The sequence below is a fragment of the Phyllopteryx taeniolatus genome, chromosome 18 (genome assembly GCF_024500385.1).
Source record: "Phyllopteryx taeniolatus isolate TA_2022b chromosome 18, UOR_Ptae_1.2, whole genome shotgun sequence".
NCBI lineage: Eukaryota > Metazoa > Chordata > Actinopteri > Syngnathiformes > Syngnathidae > Phyllopteryx > Phyllopteryx taeniolatus.
In genome coordinates this window covers 4364482-4381386 of record NC_084519.1, presented here as the reverse complement: position 1 = coordinate 4381386, position 16905 = coordinate 4364482, and the positions used below count along the sequence as shown (strand labels likewise).

General features: G+C 41.7%; 1 protein-coding gene across 2 annotated transcripts in view; it reads left to right on the top strand.

Moving 5' to 3' along the window:
• kif26bb (kinesin family member 26Bb) overlaps positions 1-16905 on the top strand; it is a 30427-nt gene that overhangs the window by 8631 nt on the left and 4891 nt on the right. For both annotated transcript variants that reach the window (XM_061753578.1, XM_061753577.1), the window contains 9 exons: positions 1328-1443; positions 1557-1728; positions 5907-6110; positions 6435-6528; positions 11000-11271; positions 11430-11610; positions 11780-11927; positions 12648-12807; positions 13013-16043. In XM_061753578.1, coding sequence (XP_061609562.1) covers positions 1328-1443; positions 1557-1728; positions 5907-6110; positions 6435-6528; positions 11000-11271; positions 11430-11610; positions 11780-11927; positions 12648-12807; positions 13013-16043 — 4378 coding nt within the window. The remainder of the gene's footprint in view (positions 1-1327; positions 1444-1556; positions 1729-5906; positions 6111-6434; positions 6529-10999; positions 11272-11429; positions 11611-11779; positions 11928-12647; positions 12808-13012; positions 16044-16905) is intronic.

Below are 16905 nucleotides of genomic sequence, written 5' to 3'. Positions count from 1 at the left end.
GGACACCGCCTTTTTACCTCACAGGAAAAGAATGAGGTGCCTAGCTTTACTTTACTGCACGCACTCTTAATTGGATAATGCAGGAGTTACATAAATAGTGTGACATCATAGTAGCAGGAAAATGCATAACTCACCATTGAATACAATACAATTTGTTTGCCTCCAATTCTGTACTGTACCCAAGTAGGACACAAAGAAAAAAAAAATTGGGCTTTTTTTTCCTTTTTTTTTTTTTAAACCAGACATTCTGTCCCACTGTCGGAGTTCGTTTTATTTATTTATTTTTTTTTTTAAAACTCCACCTGATGAGGTTTGGACAAAAGATACATGTTGCCTTTGTTGGGTATAAACACTGCAAACTCTCAAAAAGTGTTGAATGGAGTGTGTGCGTGGCTTACAAATGTTGAGAAAGGCTGGTTTTGACAAACTAACAATACAACTGGGTTGAAAAGAAAGAAATCACTTAAATAAAACAATCGATATACTGTATACAGAATATTAGCAGAGTGTTACATCTGTGCAGCAAGTGCACATTTTTAAATTGAACACTGTTCAGGCAGGTGCGCCAAAGAAAAGTGATGGTGAGGAAACAGGTAGGAAATAATTAGTTTCACCTCAGACTGCACTGCATTATTGATAGAAACTGCTCATGTGAGCCCGTTCCACAGAAATAATCTCCACCCACACATAAGCATTTCAACAAATTTCTTCTTAAATAGATTCCTGCTTCAAGTAAACCCCAGGTACTCTCAGCACTCTTGGAAGGTTATAGTTGCTATTGGGCAGCACAATAGACTAATAGTTAGCACGTCCAGGTGAATGGTTATTTGTCTAAAATGTACTGGGCAATTGAATAGCGACCAGTCCAGGATGTACCCCATGTTTCAATATATATAAAATCCAATTACTTTTCTACCGTCAAAGCAGAGAGTAGCAGACTCAAGTGCAGTAAATATGAGGGGGATAATACATTGTAAGATGTTGGGAGTTCCAGCAGCAGGTGCTAGCTGAATGTAAAGATTTAATGCTGTAGAAATGCAGCCATGTAGCTAATGTAGCTGTGTGTGCGTGTTTATACTATATTTAATGAAATGTTCAATTTACGGCATCATTTTATCTTCTGAGTCACGCTTTAACTCGGGCAGCGCTCATTTGTAGCCATTACAAATGATTCCTCGCACTCCACAGCCGTCATGTGACTAATGGTGTACGTTTAACCCAGTGTGCCCCACTTAGACTAACACGTCACAATAATGTAACCATTAAGAGAGGGTGCTTGAGTGCAATTACATGCTTGGATTTTAACATGCAGTTCTCTCTGTGGCAGGCTTCAGACAATGCTGGGTTAAGATGTACTGATATTGTACACACTAGCTCCAAGATTCCTCACCTCTCCAGGGTGGTGAACATCGCAAACACTGCTGCCATGTCCTTTTTGGCCAGGTAAATGTCTCATTAATAATAATTTAAAATAAAGAAAGAAAGAAAACTTTAATTGCAAATATCCATTGCGCTACAGAGTGTCGGTGCTATGACACGTCTCGCTTTCCCTACAGAGCAGCAGAGAAGCTCAACCTGACATCGAGGAGAAAAGGCCAGGCTTCCGACGCAGCACCTGCTCATCTCTCCAACAGCTTCAGGGACCTCATCCAGAAAAACCCTCCGCCTGTCCCCTCCTGCCTGCTCCAAGCTGCTATCAGAACCAAAGACTCGCCCAGTGTTGCCAAGGTAAATTTACATCCTTATATACTGAAGGTTATTCAGCGACGTTTCACTTCAGTCCCTTAGATTTAGAGCTACAGCATCTATCTAATGATTAAAACAAGGGTCCTGTTACATGGTCCCTGACTAAAACATCAGGATCCAGTAGGACCCAATCAATCAGCGTCAGCTGGGCCCACCCAGTGAGCGCCCAGAGAGTTTGTGGCCAAAACATCTATTTTTGGTTCTTGTTCTTGGCAGCAGAGGCGCATGGAATACAAATCTGTATCTCATAACTGCATGTGTTGGTGTTACTGTCTGTCCTTGTGTTTCACCCAAGGTGTATCATCCTCTCTCTACAGAGAAATAATTTATTTCAGTTAAAGCATTCTTGCTATTTCTTTTAATGATGGCTGGTACACATGTACAGGAAAATTGAGCACATGAACCATGAACCAGACAAAACCTTACTGTGTGTGGCAGGAGACGTTTTGTATTTTCCATTACCGCCACCTACAAGAGTGGAGGGCAACTGTTGTTCGTGCCATGTAATTATTTTTCAGTCTAATGAGTGACCTGAATATACTGTCTTTACAGTTGTATTGTTCAGCCTTAGTGGAGGTCTATGTGCCATTTTCATTAAAGACTGATTAATCATGAGACAGATTTTAAAAAAGAAAAAACTAATTTGACCAAAGTAGATAAAGATTTGGTCAATGTTTTCACAAAACTTTATTATTGTTGTGAAAATGTCAAGTGAATGGTATATTGAGATTTGTCTGACATAGCCAAAAAGAGTAAATGTTATATATTGGAAGTGGTGGGCAACCAGTAAACGTGCACCAGTAGGAAAGTTGTTATTTGTATAAATGGAACAAACACGAAATGGAGTGTGAAAGGTCTCTATATGTGCCTTGTGATTGTCTGGCAACCAGTTCAGGGTGTAGTCTGCCTTATGCCCAAAGTCAGCTGGGATAGGCTCCAGTTTCTCGCAACCTAGAACAAGATGAGGAGTCTTGACATCCATCCATCCATCCATTTTCTGAGGCGCTTCTCCTCACTAGGGTCGCGGGCGTGCTGGAGCCTATCACAGCTATCATCGGGCAGGAGGCGGGGTACACCCTGAACTGGTTGCCAGCCAATCGCAGGGCACAAACAAACAAACAACCATTCGCACTCACAGTCACACCTACGGGCAAGTTAGAGTCTTCAATTAATGCATGTTTTTGGGATGTGGGAGGAAACCGGAGTGCCTGGAGAAAACCCACGCAGGCACAGGGAGAACATGCAAACTCCACACAGGCGGGGCCGGGGATTGAACCCGGGTCCACAGAACTGTGAGGCTGATGCTCTAACCAGTCGTCCACCGTGCCGCCACGGAGTATTGACAATGGATGGATATTCTGGAGGCAGTATCAGAGTCAGCTACTACAAGTGAGCACTGTCTGAGTTAAAGCCTGACTCAGAAGATAAAAAGAGTCAGAATGGTAAATGGTGAATGGTGTAATTTTGAAGGTCTACCTGTACATATCACAAATGTTGGTTGTGGGTTGTTTCAATACGCAGTGCAATGTGTGGAGACAAATAGCAGTATAGGTGCACTGGTGGTGGAGCTTTACAAGCGCCATTCTAAACCACAAATGCCATCGGGTAAGCATTTTTACCAACCGTATTGAATTGTAAAGACATTACGTTCAATTTAGAGGGGATCCTGTATCACCCCCCTTCTTCATGATGCAATGTTATGTGGCACTAATGCTTCCATCTTATTCTCTCCTTCACCATCCTTATTGTCCTTTGGGAAAAATGGGCCTCAATCAATACGATGGCCTGCTCGTCCTTGTCTCAGAAACAGACTCTTGGGTTGAGTCTAGAGTTACAGATAGCGGCTCAGATAGAGCCTGCCCTAGCTGCCCAAGCACTCAACTCAGTTGCGTGCTAGATTTTATGCGTGACAGAGAAGAAAAAAAATTCTGAGCTTGTTAAAGTGTCTCTTGAATAATTGAACTCTCATAAATTTAGTTTGACACCGGTTCAATATGGTTCGGCGAACACTTTACTGCATACATTGTCAAAATTATGAGGAGAGAGAAAAAAAAATATCATGCGGCAACATGGATTTCATCCCAGCATTATGCCGACAACTGACCTCGACTGAATGTCCTACATCAGTTTGACATCTCTTTACCTTCATTCTCCGTATTCTCCTTAGTGAACTACCCATTCTATTGCCCTCGTCACCGTACGAGCCCGTGAGAAGATGAAGTGAGCCTTATTAAGTAGCTGTCAGTCAGGATCGAACCAAATTTAAGAGCTCCAAGAACCCAGCTTCCCGTAGACCACTGCATTAAGTAATTAATGAAAAACAGCGGAGGGTTTGCATCGCCATGTACAGCTGTGAGTGGCTGCATTAGTGTTGTACTCAAGACCACACTATCCAAGACCAAGACTTGCCCGAGACCAGAACTCAACGAGACCAAGACAAGACCAAGACATTTGCGAGTCAAGACCAAGTCAAGCCATGACCGAGACAAGCTGAGACCTAGACAAGACCAAGATGAGCCGAGACCGTGACAAGGCCAAGACCATAAAAATACATTAATGAAGTTCCAGAATTGCAGATCAGTGCTGGTCTAGACCAGTCTTGATGGAAAATCGCAAGTTCGCCCACCCCCAAAATTGGAACTTTACTGTTTACCCATCCATCCATTTTCCAAACCACTTATCCTTTCTAGTTCACATTGACGTGGAAAAAATCAGATACATGTCACATATGACCAAAAAAATCGGAATTGACCTGCAGTGTGACTGTAGCCATAGGTGTGTGCCTGAAGTTGCTATGCATCAATCGAAAAGATGCGTGTTTATAGTGCTAGATTACCGGTACTATTTAACATGTTGCTTTCCTAATGATTCATTTCCGTGCTTTCTGTCCTATAGTGAACCCCAGGTTATGGTAAATGATATATTCCATCTTAAAACTGATACATAAAACAAGTGAATTAAATATTGTACATTAAAAACACCCAAATATTCAACCAAACCATGCTGTAATTTTGCCTAACGAAAGTCAGTGTTAGCTCAATGCTAACATATAATTTAGAATCCCATTGACGGGCTAACGTAACTTAGCATAGAGGTTACAGTTATTATATGTGTAATCCTTCAAACTGCTACTTTAACACACACAGACAAGCAACACATATTGTACAAAGAGAGCATATAACAATAATCACAGGCATGCAGTATGTGCTCTTTGCTTTGTGGGAACAACGACTACTGCTGGAGCTTAGTTGGGGACCTTCTACGCCTCTTCCTCTTGCGCTCAATTATGCTACATCTCTTCTGGTAGATCGCAGTGCTGCCCAACATCTGTTTATAGTCAAACAAAAACAAAAGGATTCTTAATTTAACATGGAAGTATATCTAATTAAAACTTAAAGTTGTTGTGAAAGACCTTTAAACAGTAAATCTGAAGATGTGTTAGCATAGATGCACTATAGAAATATTTCATGGTCTTCACAAGCCAGGCATTTTTAATAGTTGTAAATTTAATATGAAGACATTTAAAACTCCGTTGCAGTGAAGCACAGTGTGACAGCAATGGCAGCAAGTTTTAGTTTTGAAATGTGGTCATATCATTTTCAGATGAAAGGGCCAAGGCTTATACTGTATTTTGGAGATGAAATTTGAGTCATTGCTTTGACTTCTTTTTCGAGTGCCGTGAAAAAGTATTGTTATCAAATTGTTATATTTTTGCATAGTTTTCCCACTTTGTTTAAGATCATCAAACAAATGTAAATATCAGACAAATATAACCCAGGTCAACTGAAAATTCACAATAAAAACAGCTTTTAAAATGGTGAATTCATTTATTAAAGAAAAGAAAAATATTGGCCCTGTGTGAAAAAGTAATTATCCCCCTTGGTAAATCATGAATTAATTGTGGCTCATCGCAATTTTTGGTTAATTTTCACTGATCACACCCAAACGAGAATGAGCAGCACAATTTCCATTGAATTGAAGCAAGAAATGTTGCAAAAACGGTTACATTTCTTTACATTCTATTTAATGGCGTTACTATATGTACAATATTCTATATTATTTTTAAAATAGACGAGACTCAAGAACTTCCTGGTATAGTTCCTATTGACCTATTCAAACCTTAAAATGGTTTGTGTTTGTTTCCATCATTTTGTTTCCAGGTCAAAGTTGTGTTACGAGTGAATCCAGCAATTAACGAGGGCCAACCTCCAGTTCTTCACATCGACCCGTCCAAGAAAAGAGCCATTTTATTAGAACCTGTGTGCCAAAGTCCACCGCGTGCCAAGAAGACCTCTGCCAGGAATGGCAAGGATCTTCTGAAGGCTTTTCATTATGATGCTGTCTATCCTCAAGACTCCAATCAGGTTTGGTGCTTCATCCTCATCACCAAATACTCCTTTAATTTTGTTAATTTGTTTGGTAATTTCCTATCAGTGCATAGTAATGCTGATTTAACTTTATGGAAGTCTTGGTTTTCTCTGCACGCACCTAATGGTTTTCTGTCTATCTGACGACTTGGAAAATGATATTGTCTGGAGAGCTCAATTGGCAAATTAGTCGATTATATTCAAGGCTGTCTGAGCTCTGCTTACAGTATTAAAGCCCAAGGGAATTCACAGAGCATTGAATGTAAAATTTGCCTGCAGAAATGAGTCATAAAATGTTCTGTTTTTTGTCCTCCTGACCAGACTGAGGTGTGTGCAGGCGTCTTGGCTGATGTCATCCGTTGTGTGCTGAGCGGCAGCGACGGATGTGTCCTGGGTTTGGGGTGCGCTGATGTGGGTGAGTAATCGCTTGCTGCGAGGGGCCACGGGTTCACATTTTTAAACGTGAGTGGGATGCTTTTATCTCTTCTCAAGGACCACCCATCCATCCCCCCTCCTCTTACACCTTAGTCCCACTCCTCTTGTCATCCATCCTCCCCTTATCTCTTCAACCCACTCATCATTTTTGTCTGTGTTCTCAATAACCATCTGTGGTCCTCTTTGCTCTAATTTAACTTTCGGATGTATTTTTTCACAGTAACAATAGAGAAGTATTGCTTTTTAAGGGCCATTTTCCTATAATTTGATCAATAATGGTGAAGACATGGCCCACTGAATTTCCTTTAGAAAATCAATTAATTGTAGTGATATGAATATTTGAGGCGGCACGGTGGACGACTGGTTAGAGCGTCAGCGTCACAGTTCTGAGGACCCGGGTTCAATCCCCGGCCCCGCCTGTGTGGAGTTTGCATGTTCTCCCCGTGCCTGCGTGGGTTTTCTCCGGGCACTCCGGTTTCCTCCCACATCCCTAAAACATGCATTAATTGGAGACTCTAAATTGCCCGTAGGCATGACTGTGAGTGCGAATGGTTGTTTGTTTCTCTGTGCCCTGCGATTGGCTGGCAACCAGTTCAGGGTGTACCCCGCCTCCTGCCCGATGACAGCTGGGATAGGCTCCAGCACGCCCGCGATCCTAGTGAGGAGAAGCGGCTCAGAAAATGGATGGATGGATGGATGAGTATTTGAATTTTTGTCACCATTATGCAGCCATTTTGGATTCACACAATAGCAGACACCAAAATAAAAGGTGTTATTTCTGAGAGATGAATGAATATATATGAATTTTTGAAAGTGTCAGAACTATTGCATGTCTTTACCGTTATTACGATTGTATAAAGACAAGTGTAATGGTTTAATGAGTAGTTCGGATAATTTATGCACTTGTATCCTTAGGGTTTGAAGGGCAATGCATGTAAATTGTGCAACTCACATGATTTTTATGAAGCTGTTTATGTCTTTACCGTTATGCACCAATATAAAAACATGTATTTCCACGGGTCACCATCATTTTCCCTGTCAATAAGGATTGCATTTATACTCTGAATGCCTAAAATTTTAAATCATCAATAACTGTTTCAAAAAGGGACTCAGCATTGGAGCCATTTATGCATATAAATCCAAGGTGGCAGAAAAAAAATGCTAAATGAGATGAAGTAAATGGATGGAGAAAAAAAAAAAAAATAATAAAAAAATAAATAAAATAAAAAAATATATATATATACACGTGTGTGTGTGTGTGTGTGTGTATCTTTACCATTATTGATCAAATTATATGAAAATGACATTTAGACTCCATCCATCCATCCATCCATTTTCTGAGCCGCTTCTCCTCACTAGGGTCGCGGGCGTGCTGGAGCCTATCCCAGCTGTCATCGGGCAGGAGGCGGGGTACACCCTGAACTGGTTGCCAGCCAATCGCAGGGCACATAGGAACAAACAACCATTCGCACTCACAGTCATGCCTACGGGCAATTTAGAGTCTCCAATTCATGCATGTTTTTGGGATGTGGGAGGAAACCGGAGTACCCGGAGAAAACCCACACAGGCACGGGGAGAACATGCAAACTCCACACATGCGGGGCCGGGGATTGAACCCAGGTCCTCAGAACTGTGAGGCTGACGCTCTAACCAGTCGGCCACCGTGCCGCTGACATTTAGACTCCTCTTCAACAAAACCATTCATTTTTCATGAATGACATTGCACAGAAAAACCCACCAGTCAATGATATGAATGCTTTGTAAAGCTTCCCATAAATGACAGACACTCAAGCACACAGCACTCAAAAACCCACCTTTTATTATATTTTGGGGATGCTCTGAGCGCAGAGGGGATTGTAAAGAAAATGGACTGTAAAATGTTGCTATTAAAGATATGGACCCCTGCACTTACCCTTGCTGTGTTAGATACTGTAGAACACACACACACACACACACACACAACACACACACACATGCACACAAACACGCACACACACACACACACACGCGCGCACACACGCGCACACACGCGCACACACACACACACACACACACACACACACACACAGAGGGTAAGGGCAGGGTCTCCTTGGAGCTGCTTTTTCACATGGAGCTACTCTCCATAAATGAATTAGTTGGCCAATGCAGACGACACATGGCCCGCAGCCGAGGGATATCAATCTCGTCCCCAGCATACTATTCTGTCTGAATAACAGACAGTAGCAGCCAGTTCGGCCTCTAATTGGAATAAACCAATTCTCTTATCCTCATTCAATAAATGTTTGGATCAGACAAATGGGTAAAAAGGGCCCATAAAAAAGGCTTGGTAAAAGAGCATGATGAGGTACAACTGGGCATGATTCCAGAAAAAAAGGTGTTTTGTTAAAAGCATAATTTATGTACACAATTGGACCCAGAAGTGACATGCAGTAATGGTTAATATGACCACCATTTTTAAAGGTGACTTGTCGTAAAAACTGACTTTTTAGGCTTGTGTACAAATAGTTGGATCTCTGTAGTGCTTACTCAACCATCAAGTTTGAAATTAAACAACCAAGTAATTTTTATCTGCCTATTTCTGAAGTGATATTTTGAGTAAGCCGTTCTGCACCCCTGTGCCACTATTACCAGTACATAACATCAGGTACGTACGGTCAGGGGAGGCAGAGCAGACACAGCCTCATCTGCATGAGTGAGTGAAAAATAATGATTAAATACAACTCTTTTCATTTGTAGTTCTCTAGTCTGTGGTTTATATTGATTTAATTTCGGAATCCAATATTGACTTGAAACTGAAAATTGCAGAATTTGCACATTTCCCTTTCAAATACATGGGCAAGACACAAAGTGCGGCAACATGCAGCTAGCCTCACCTCAGATTGCAATCCCAGACTAAAAGCAGAAATAGCACAAAGTAATAGCACTATCCATTGGTAAAACTATAATACTACAGCAGGGGAGGTTATATGCAACTGCCTGTTCACCTCTCCAAAATAATGTTTTAAGACACTTTTATTTAATATACACTCTAATTTTCCATAGTTACGTTAAATATCAATATTTGTGTTACATGATTGCATAAAACGGCAGCTAGGTGACGAGGTGAGGCAAGACTGTATTCTGCCTCACAAAGACGGAATACCATTAGGTAAATACAGGCAATTGCCAGGGCCCCCCAAGGTCACATAAAAACTGGTAAGTAAAGTTAAAAAAAAAAAATCAAACCAATTATTGTTGTCTTAAAACACGCTTAAAAACTAATAAAAAAATGCTTCATCCATCATGATCGTCGCCTGCCTCCGACCACGTGTGAGCAGACTTTTCACAAAGATGAAACTTGTTGGTAAGGTTGCGAGGAAAATTAAACATCAGCTGCAGTCAATGCATTGTACAAGGAAGATAACGGTCAGAGATTAAACTGAGCCTGTTCTGATGAGCAGAACAGAACAGTCCAGTTGCAATCAATTCCATGCCCTGAGAATATAAAATGAAACATCCATCCATCCATTCATTTTCTGTACCGCTTATCTTCACTAGGGTCCCTATCCCAGCTTACTTTTGGGCAAAAGGCGGGGTACACCCTAAACTGGTCACCTGCCAATCGCAGCGCACATATAAACAAACAATCATTTGCACTCACATTCACACCTACGGGCAATTTAGTTTTTATTAACCTACCATGCATGTTTTTGGGATGTGGGAGGAAACCGCAGTACCCGGAGAAAACCCACGAAGGCACGGGGAGAACATGCAAACTCCACACAGGCGGGGCCAGGGATTGAACCCCGGTCCTCAGAACTGTGAGGCAGACATGCTAACCAGTTTACACCATGCCGCCTAAAATTAAACATACATAATACATAAATTAGAGATCTGCAACATCATGTCAGAAAAATTTGATGACAGCCAGCTTGTCTAAATGTCAGACTGTTACATTTATTGTATCTTATATTTTTATATATTATATTACACTATATTATATTTAGTTTTTCAATATTATGTCCCTTTGTCCAAATACTTCAACGTTGCTTTTTTGTTGTTGTCAAATCCCTGTGTTGATGTATAAAGGCATTTATTATTTATGCTATACTATGCATAATATGTAAGTATTTAATTTAATTTAGTAAATAGTCCTTTTCCATGCCTAACATTTGGCACACAGAGGGGCATATGCTAGCTTAACGTCCCATGGTTGTTGCCACGGCTATATTTCACGCATGCATTTGTTACTGACCCAATGATACAATCTCGTTCTTGAGATACTATTTCAATCCCAGATAATGAGTTTTCAGGTGTGAATTTCATCACTCCAAAAACTATATTATTTTTACTGTAGTTATGCACTGAGATACAGGTATAATTAAAAACAAATATTTCTATGTCATTTTGTAGCGTTATGCCCTGTGTGTTATGATGCATATACAATCCTTGTAAACCGTTGTCTGTTCCAGGCTCCTGGTCCAGCATGATAGGGAATGGTGAGAGCATCCAGAAGCTTGGGCTGATTCCATGTGCCATCTCCTGGCTGTACAGCGCCATAGAGAAGCGGCGGGAGAAGACGTGGACGGATCTGACTGTATCCGTGTCAGCTGTGGAACTCTGCTGCGGAGAGGAGGACACACTGAGAGATCTACTGGGAGAGGTCGTCCCTTCTGTAGGCAGCATCAGGGACAGCCCAAGAGCTCACATTCGGCTCCAAGAGGACCCCATCCATGGGATACAGGTAGAAAGACAAAATTGATACTTTTTACAATATTTTCACAGATAAAGCATTAAATTAGCAAGTAGTAATTGTGTTTTTGAGAAGTTATTCTTGTAATTATGGAAAGATTTGTGTTTATGAGTAGTTGTGACACGATTTTTCTTTTACTTATTGTTCAGCTCCGGAACCACAATAGGGTCAAGGCCCCAACTGCTGAGCGGGCTGCCTCCCTCCTGGATGTAGCCATTGCAGCACGTCGGCACAATGATTTCACCACGTTCTTGTCCAACAGCTCCATAATGTTCTTTACTCTGCACGTCCAACCCCCTCGCACACAAGAAAACTGCACCATTGGAAAAGGTTGTAATAAAATATTTATCTACCATGGGAGCTTGTCCTAGGCAAATTACATGTTTCCATATTAATTATTTTCCAGCTAACACCAAACTTGCTGCTTATTTAATTCAGTTGAACATTGACTTAAAAGCTCATGTTTTCCTATTTTTGAATATAATCTTTCTTGCTTTAGGTTCACGTGGCCCAACCAAGCTGACCATGATTGATGTCTGTAGTGGTATGAGGGGTGGGGTTGGATATACCAGAAATAAACCTCCGCATTCAGACCTAGGCCCTGTTGTTTTGTCGCTACTAAGTGGACACAAAACAATCCCCAAAAAGTAAGCAATTTTATAATTTTTGTTACCACATAACAGTCAATGATCAGTTGTTCAATGACGTTATTATATGAGAAAAACTACCATATATATATATATATATATATATATATATATATATATATATATATATATATATATATATATATATATATTCATTTCATTCATTCGTCTTCCGTTCCACTTATCCTCACTCGGGTCGCAGGCCTGCTGGAGCCTATCCCAACTATCTTTGGGTGAGAGGGAGGGGTACACCCTAAGCTGGTTACCAGCCAATCGCAGGGCACATATAAACAAACAACCATTCGCACCTACAGACAATTTAGAGTCTCCAATTAACCTACCATGCATGTTTTTGGGATGTGGGAGGAAACCGGAGTACCCGGAGAAAACCCATGCAGGCACGGGGAGAACATCCAAACTCCACACAGGTGTACAGTATATATTATAGTGTATAAATATCTTAACAGTTGAGGCACGTGTTCCCTCTGTCTTATGTTCACTGTGGCGATTGTGTTGTATGCAGAGTATGAATACAGTCCCATTTTACCCATCAGTTCTTCAAATTGAAATGTAATTTATGAATAGTCACGGTGCTAAAAATTTCTACACATAGCCTGTAATATTGTGTGTTGTTGATAAGACTTGATAAGACCGTATCAAAGGAAAATGTATTGTTTTATGTGGCTCAAGTAATATTTTGATGGATGTCTGTCTGTGCAGGGGAAGTAAGTTAACCATGCTTCTTCGGGAGTCTTTGAGTTATGCTAACTGCCACACCACAGTTATTGCTCAAGTTGCTAATTCACTGGCACAGCTCCAGGAAACCACCTCCATCATCCAGCTGGCTTCTCGCATCCGCAGGACACAGAAGAGGACAAAGGTACCACGTCACAAATTAAGTCATTTCACTCATTTTATATACATATACAGGGATTGTATATTAATTTGTGCGGTATCTAAAATCTAAACATTAAAATAGTAGTAAAGTACAATTTACACCTGCAGAAGATATCTGTATGTATCTCATGTCAAATACAGTCCAATACTAAAAGTAACCTTGCCAATATATCTTATCTATTCAACAGCAATCCAGCTCATGCTCACCTAATGGCAGGAGTTTGACTAGACAAAAGAGAGGCCCTCCATCTTTATCCCTGCGAGCTTTCCACTCCACAGATGAAGTTGATGTTGACTCGCAACATTTTCGTCTCCGTGGGGAGCTTGATGAACACTCCAGTAGTGACCAGTCCTGTGATACAGTTATCCAAATAGACTCTGATGGTTTGATCCAGGCTAGAGCACTCCCAAGGTTGTCAAAACCTGAGTTTGTGCCCATTATACCCTCCTTACACCCAAATAAGGCTGACATGGAAGACCCGGAGTTTACCGCTTTGCTCCAACAGCTGCTGAAAATTCCCAAACTCCATGGAGAGAACAAGAAAGACGACGCTCAAGGACAGAATGAAATGCTGCAATCTGAAATGAAGAAGCCAGAGAGGGACCGTCTTAAATGCGACACGTTTGCCGAACTTCAGGAGCGCTTGGGCTGCATTGACGGTGAGGAAACAATGGATTTGCTAAAGTCCTCCTCAAAGAGCCCTCCTATTAAGGATATCACACAAAAACCACAATCTCAGAAAGAGACTGGGAAACAGGCTACTACAGAATTATCTGAGGCATCACAGATGTTGAAGCAGGGGCTAGGCTACCGTCGGGAAAAACAAACAGATGGTGCATTTCATGGGGATAATTTTCAGAGAGAAGACTCTGGTCTTTATGACTGCGAGGAGTGCAGTGCAACCAGTTCCAGTGAGGAGCCACTGAATCAACCTCTCAATCAAAACGCGGCTTGTCGCTATCAGTTTCCAAAAACCGGAGCCATTCACTCTGCTGAAACACTGTCTTCTCAATTTGTAGATGTCAAAACTCAGGGCATGGCTACTAACAGTCCCCTTCAGTCTGCAGCGAGACAGGAGAGTCATGAAACAGCTGATTGGTTCAAAGCAGACAAAAGGACTTCACCAGTTGGAAAGAGTTTACCTGCATCTCCCCCTTCTCCTTCCTGCACCTCTTCAAAACCTTTAGCTAGCAGTGTTCTACTTGGAGACATTGCGGCTAATGAGCCCAAAAAGGATGCTAAGGAAATGAAGGCAACTATCACTGTAACTGTTCAACAGCCGCTGGATTTGAAAGGTCAAGATGAACTTGTCTTCTCTATGGTGGAGGAGGTGACCATTAGCGGCACGCTGGACAGTGGGAGGGCAGGAGGGAATATAATTTGCATCAAAGATGCTGCCCAGTCAACGCCACACGTGCAAGGCTCTGCAGGATCCCAACCAATCCAAATTATAAGCAATATAACTGAAGAGTCTGCAACAACAAGTGAGACAAAGGTCACTCAGAGCACTTTTGTTCATCTAGGAGGTGCGGAAACTGATACTGAAAAATTAAGGTATCATTCAAGAAGAGAAAGAATTCTACCTTCATTTATAAATCCGATGCTGATAAATGCAGAAGAACAGTGCGATTCGGATGATGTGAAAGAAAGAGAAAGAACTGGGACTACAATAAAATGTCCAGAATCTGTCTCTGAGACTCATGAAATAAGATCGGAGAAGAGATGTAACCCAAGCTGCAGTCAGATTTCGTGTGACACAACGGTCTTGGGAAATGTATCTCTTCATAACGACAATGCGGAAAACAAAATTTGTGGAGAGAGGATCAGAAATACAGAAAGGAGCAACCATGGAGACTGGGAGCATGTTTACTCCATGAACCCTCCAAAGGCTTCACTGGGGCATGAATCAGCTCACAGATGTGTTGGGAATAGTAGGGTAATTGATGTTTCTTTAGGTTGCCTGGAAACGGCCTGCGCGTCCTTTAATACAGGTAGTTTGCCTCGAAGCTGGCTAAATGCCAACTGCCAGGAAAGCCACCATCACATGGCAGATGGTTTTAGAGACCCAAGGGGGTTGACATCATCCACTCCTTGTAGCCCAGGGGTAACCCTAGAGAGGAGGCGAGGCAAGCACTCTTCCCCGGTGAACCACAGCCTCCACAATTCCTCTTCACTGAAATATGAAACAGACTACAAGGAGCATACTAAGAGACCTCTTAGAAGGGGTGCTGGATCATTTTTTGAGACCTCAAAGGTAGGCATGAAACATGATCATATGCCTGGGAGGAGGATGTCTCCCTTGGAGGAGAGTGGCAGGCTTTTCCATGCCAAATTAGATCAGTTGACCAGCACGTCCCTTGGAAGGAACACATGTGACTTACCAACCTCTCCAAGCTCTAAGGGGATCTCCAAGAGAAGTTGTGATGGGTCTGGCAAAGGAGCTCACAAAGGAAATAGTATTGGGGATTGTACAATACCAAGATCAATCAGAAGCTCCAGAAAGACTCGCCAGACTAGCCACAGTCATAATTCCATTCCTTCTGAAAATGTAACTCAACCCAGGCCGACACATTCAAAGCTGTCTGCTGTAGGGAAACTTAAGATGGCTTGTCCCAAAGTGCGTCGCCTGTCTGCCTCCAGCATCAAAAACCTCAGTCTCCCCCGTAATGGCCTGCAGAACTCCATCAACCGGAGTGCCAGTCTTTCCCCAGACAGCAAAACTGTTAGCTTTGAGAGTACTTCCTCATTTCTCTCTTCTTCCCCTCCACCCTCCTTTCACGCCATAAGCCGGACTCCCAGCCAAAGCTCCACATGCTCATCCACAAAATCTGCCATCCAGGGATTCACCAATGGTCACATTTCAGAGTTTGTAAAGGAAAGGCCCGCCAGCCCCACATTATCAGGACTGGACCCAACAGGCCCGTTTCCTTCTCCATACAGCCAAGTCACCTCTCCCCGCACACCCTCTCGTATGAGTGGACATGCAAGCGACACCACAAGTGTGCTAAGTGGTGATTTGCCGCCAGCTATGGGTAAAACGTCGCTGTATTTCTCGAACAGGAACAGTACAATGAGCAGTGGCTACGATAGCTTGGTGAGGGACAGTGAAGCCACAGCCAGCAGCACCTCTAACAGAGATTCTGTAAGCGACAGAATCCTCAGCTCCCTCCTCAAAGACTCTCACAGTAGCAGATCATCACGGCGGAGAGGCAATACAGGTAAAAAACAATAGGAACAACAAATATAGTCGACGTGCAAAACGACGATAAATCAGTGGTTGTTAATGTTCTTGAAGTACTGAACCCCACGTTTCATGGGTGCATTCACCAAAGTCTTTGTAATTGGCAAAATTAAATCTGATTTTTTTTCTTCCAAATTTAAACATTCCGTAGATACATATTATATTCCTGTGCACAAAATGAACCAGGCCTTAGTTGCACACAAAGTCACTGTGTTCAAAGAAAAAAAAAAAGAAATCATGAATTTCACTCAATGGGTATTTACTGTAAATCAGTGCTACTTTTGCTGGTACTTGACAGAGACAAGTTCAGGAATATTCGACTTCACCTTGGTAACTGCCACACTCATATTTTCCACAAAGGTTGAATCAAGGCAATTGGACTGTTCTTGTTCGTTGAAGACATTTCCCCTTTAATCCAAAAGGCTTCTTGATTTCTAAAATGTATGGGGTCGAATCTCTTTTTTATGCCTTGGTGACCTTGGGAGACCCCTATAATACCAATAGCACCCTATAGACTCCAAGTAATGTGTGATTTGTTAATATGTTGTATTCATTAATTTTTTAATAGCAAAAACTTTAATTTGTTAATATATTTTTAAAATTAAGTAATAAAACAAATTATTCTTACTTCATGTGAAAGAGCCAGATTTAAAGTAAAATTTGCTTTTTTTTTTAATTAAAGGATCGTTTTTAATTAATGCCAAAGGCCAGCAACATATGACAGTCAAAAATGGATCACTACAATTGGAAACAACCCTTGAAATCAACCACCTTTATGTTTAGTGCTGAAACTTCTAATGATGAATACAGCATTCACACCTTTGTTGCCTATTGTTGTG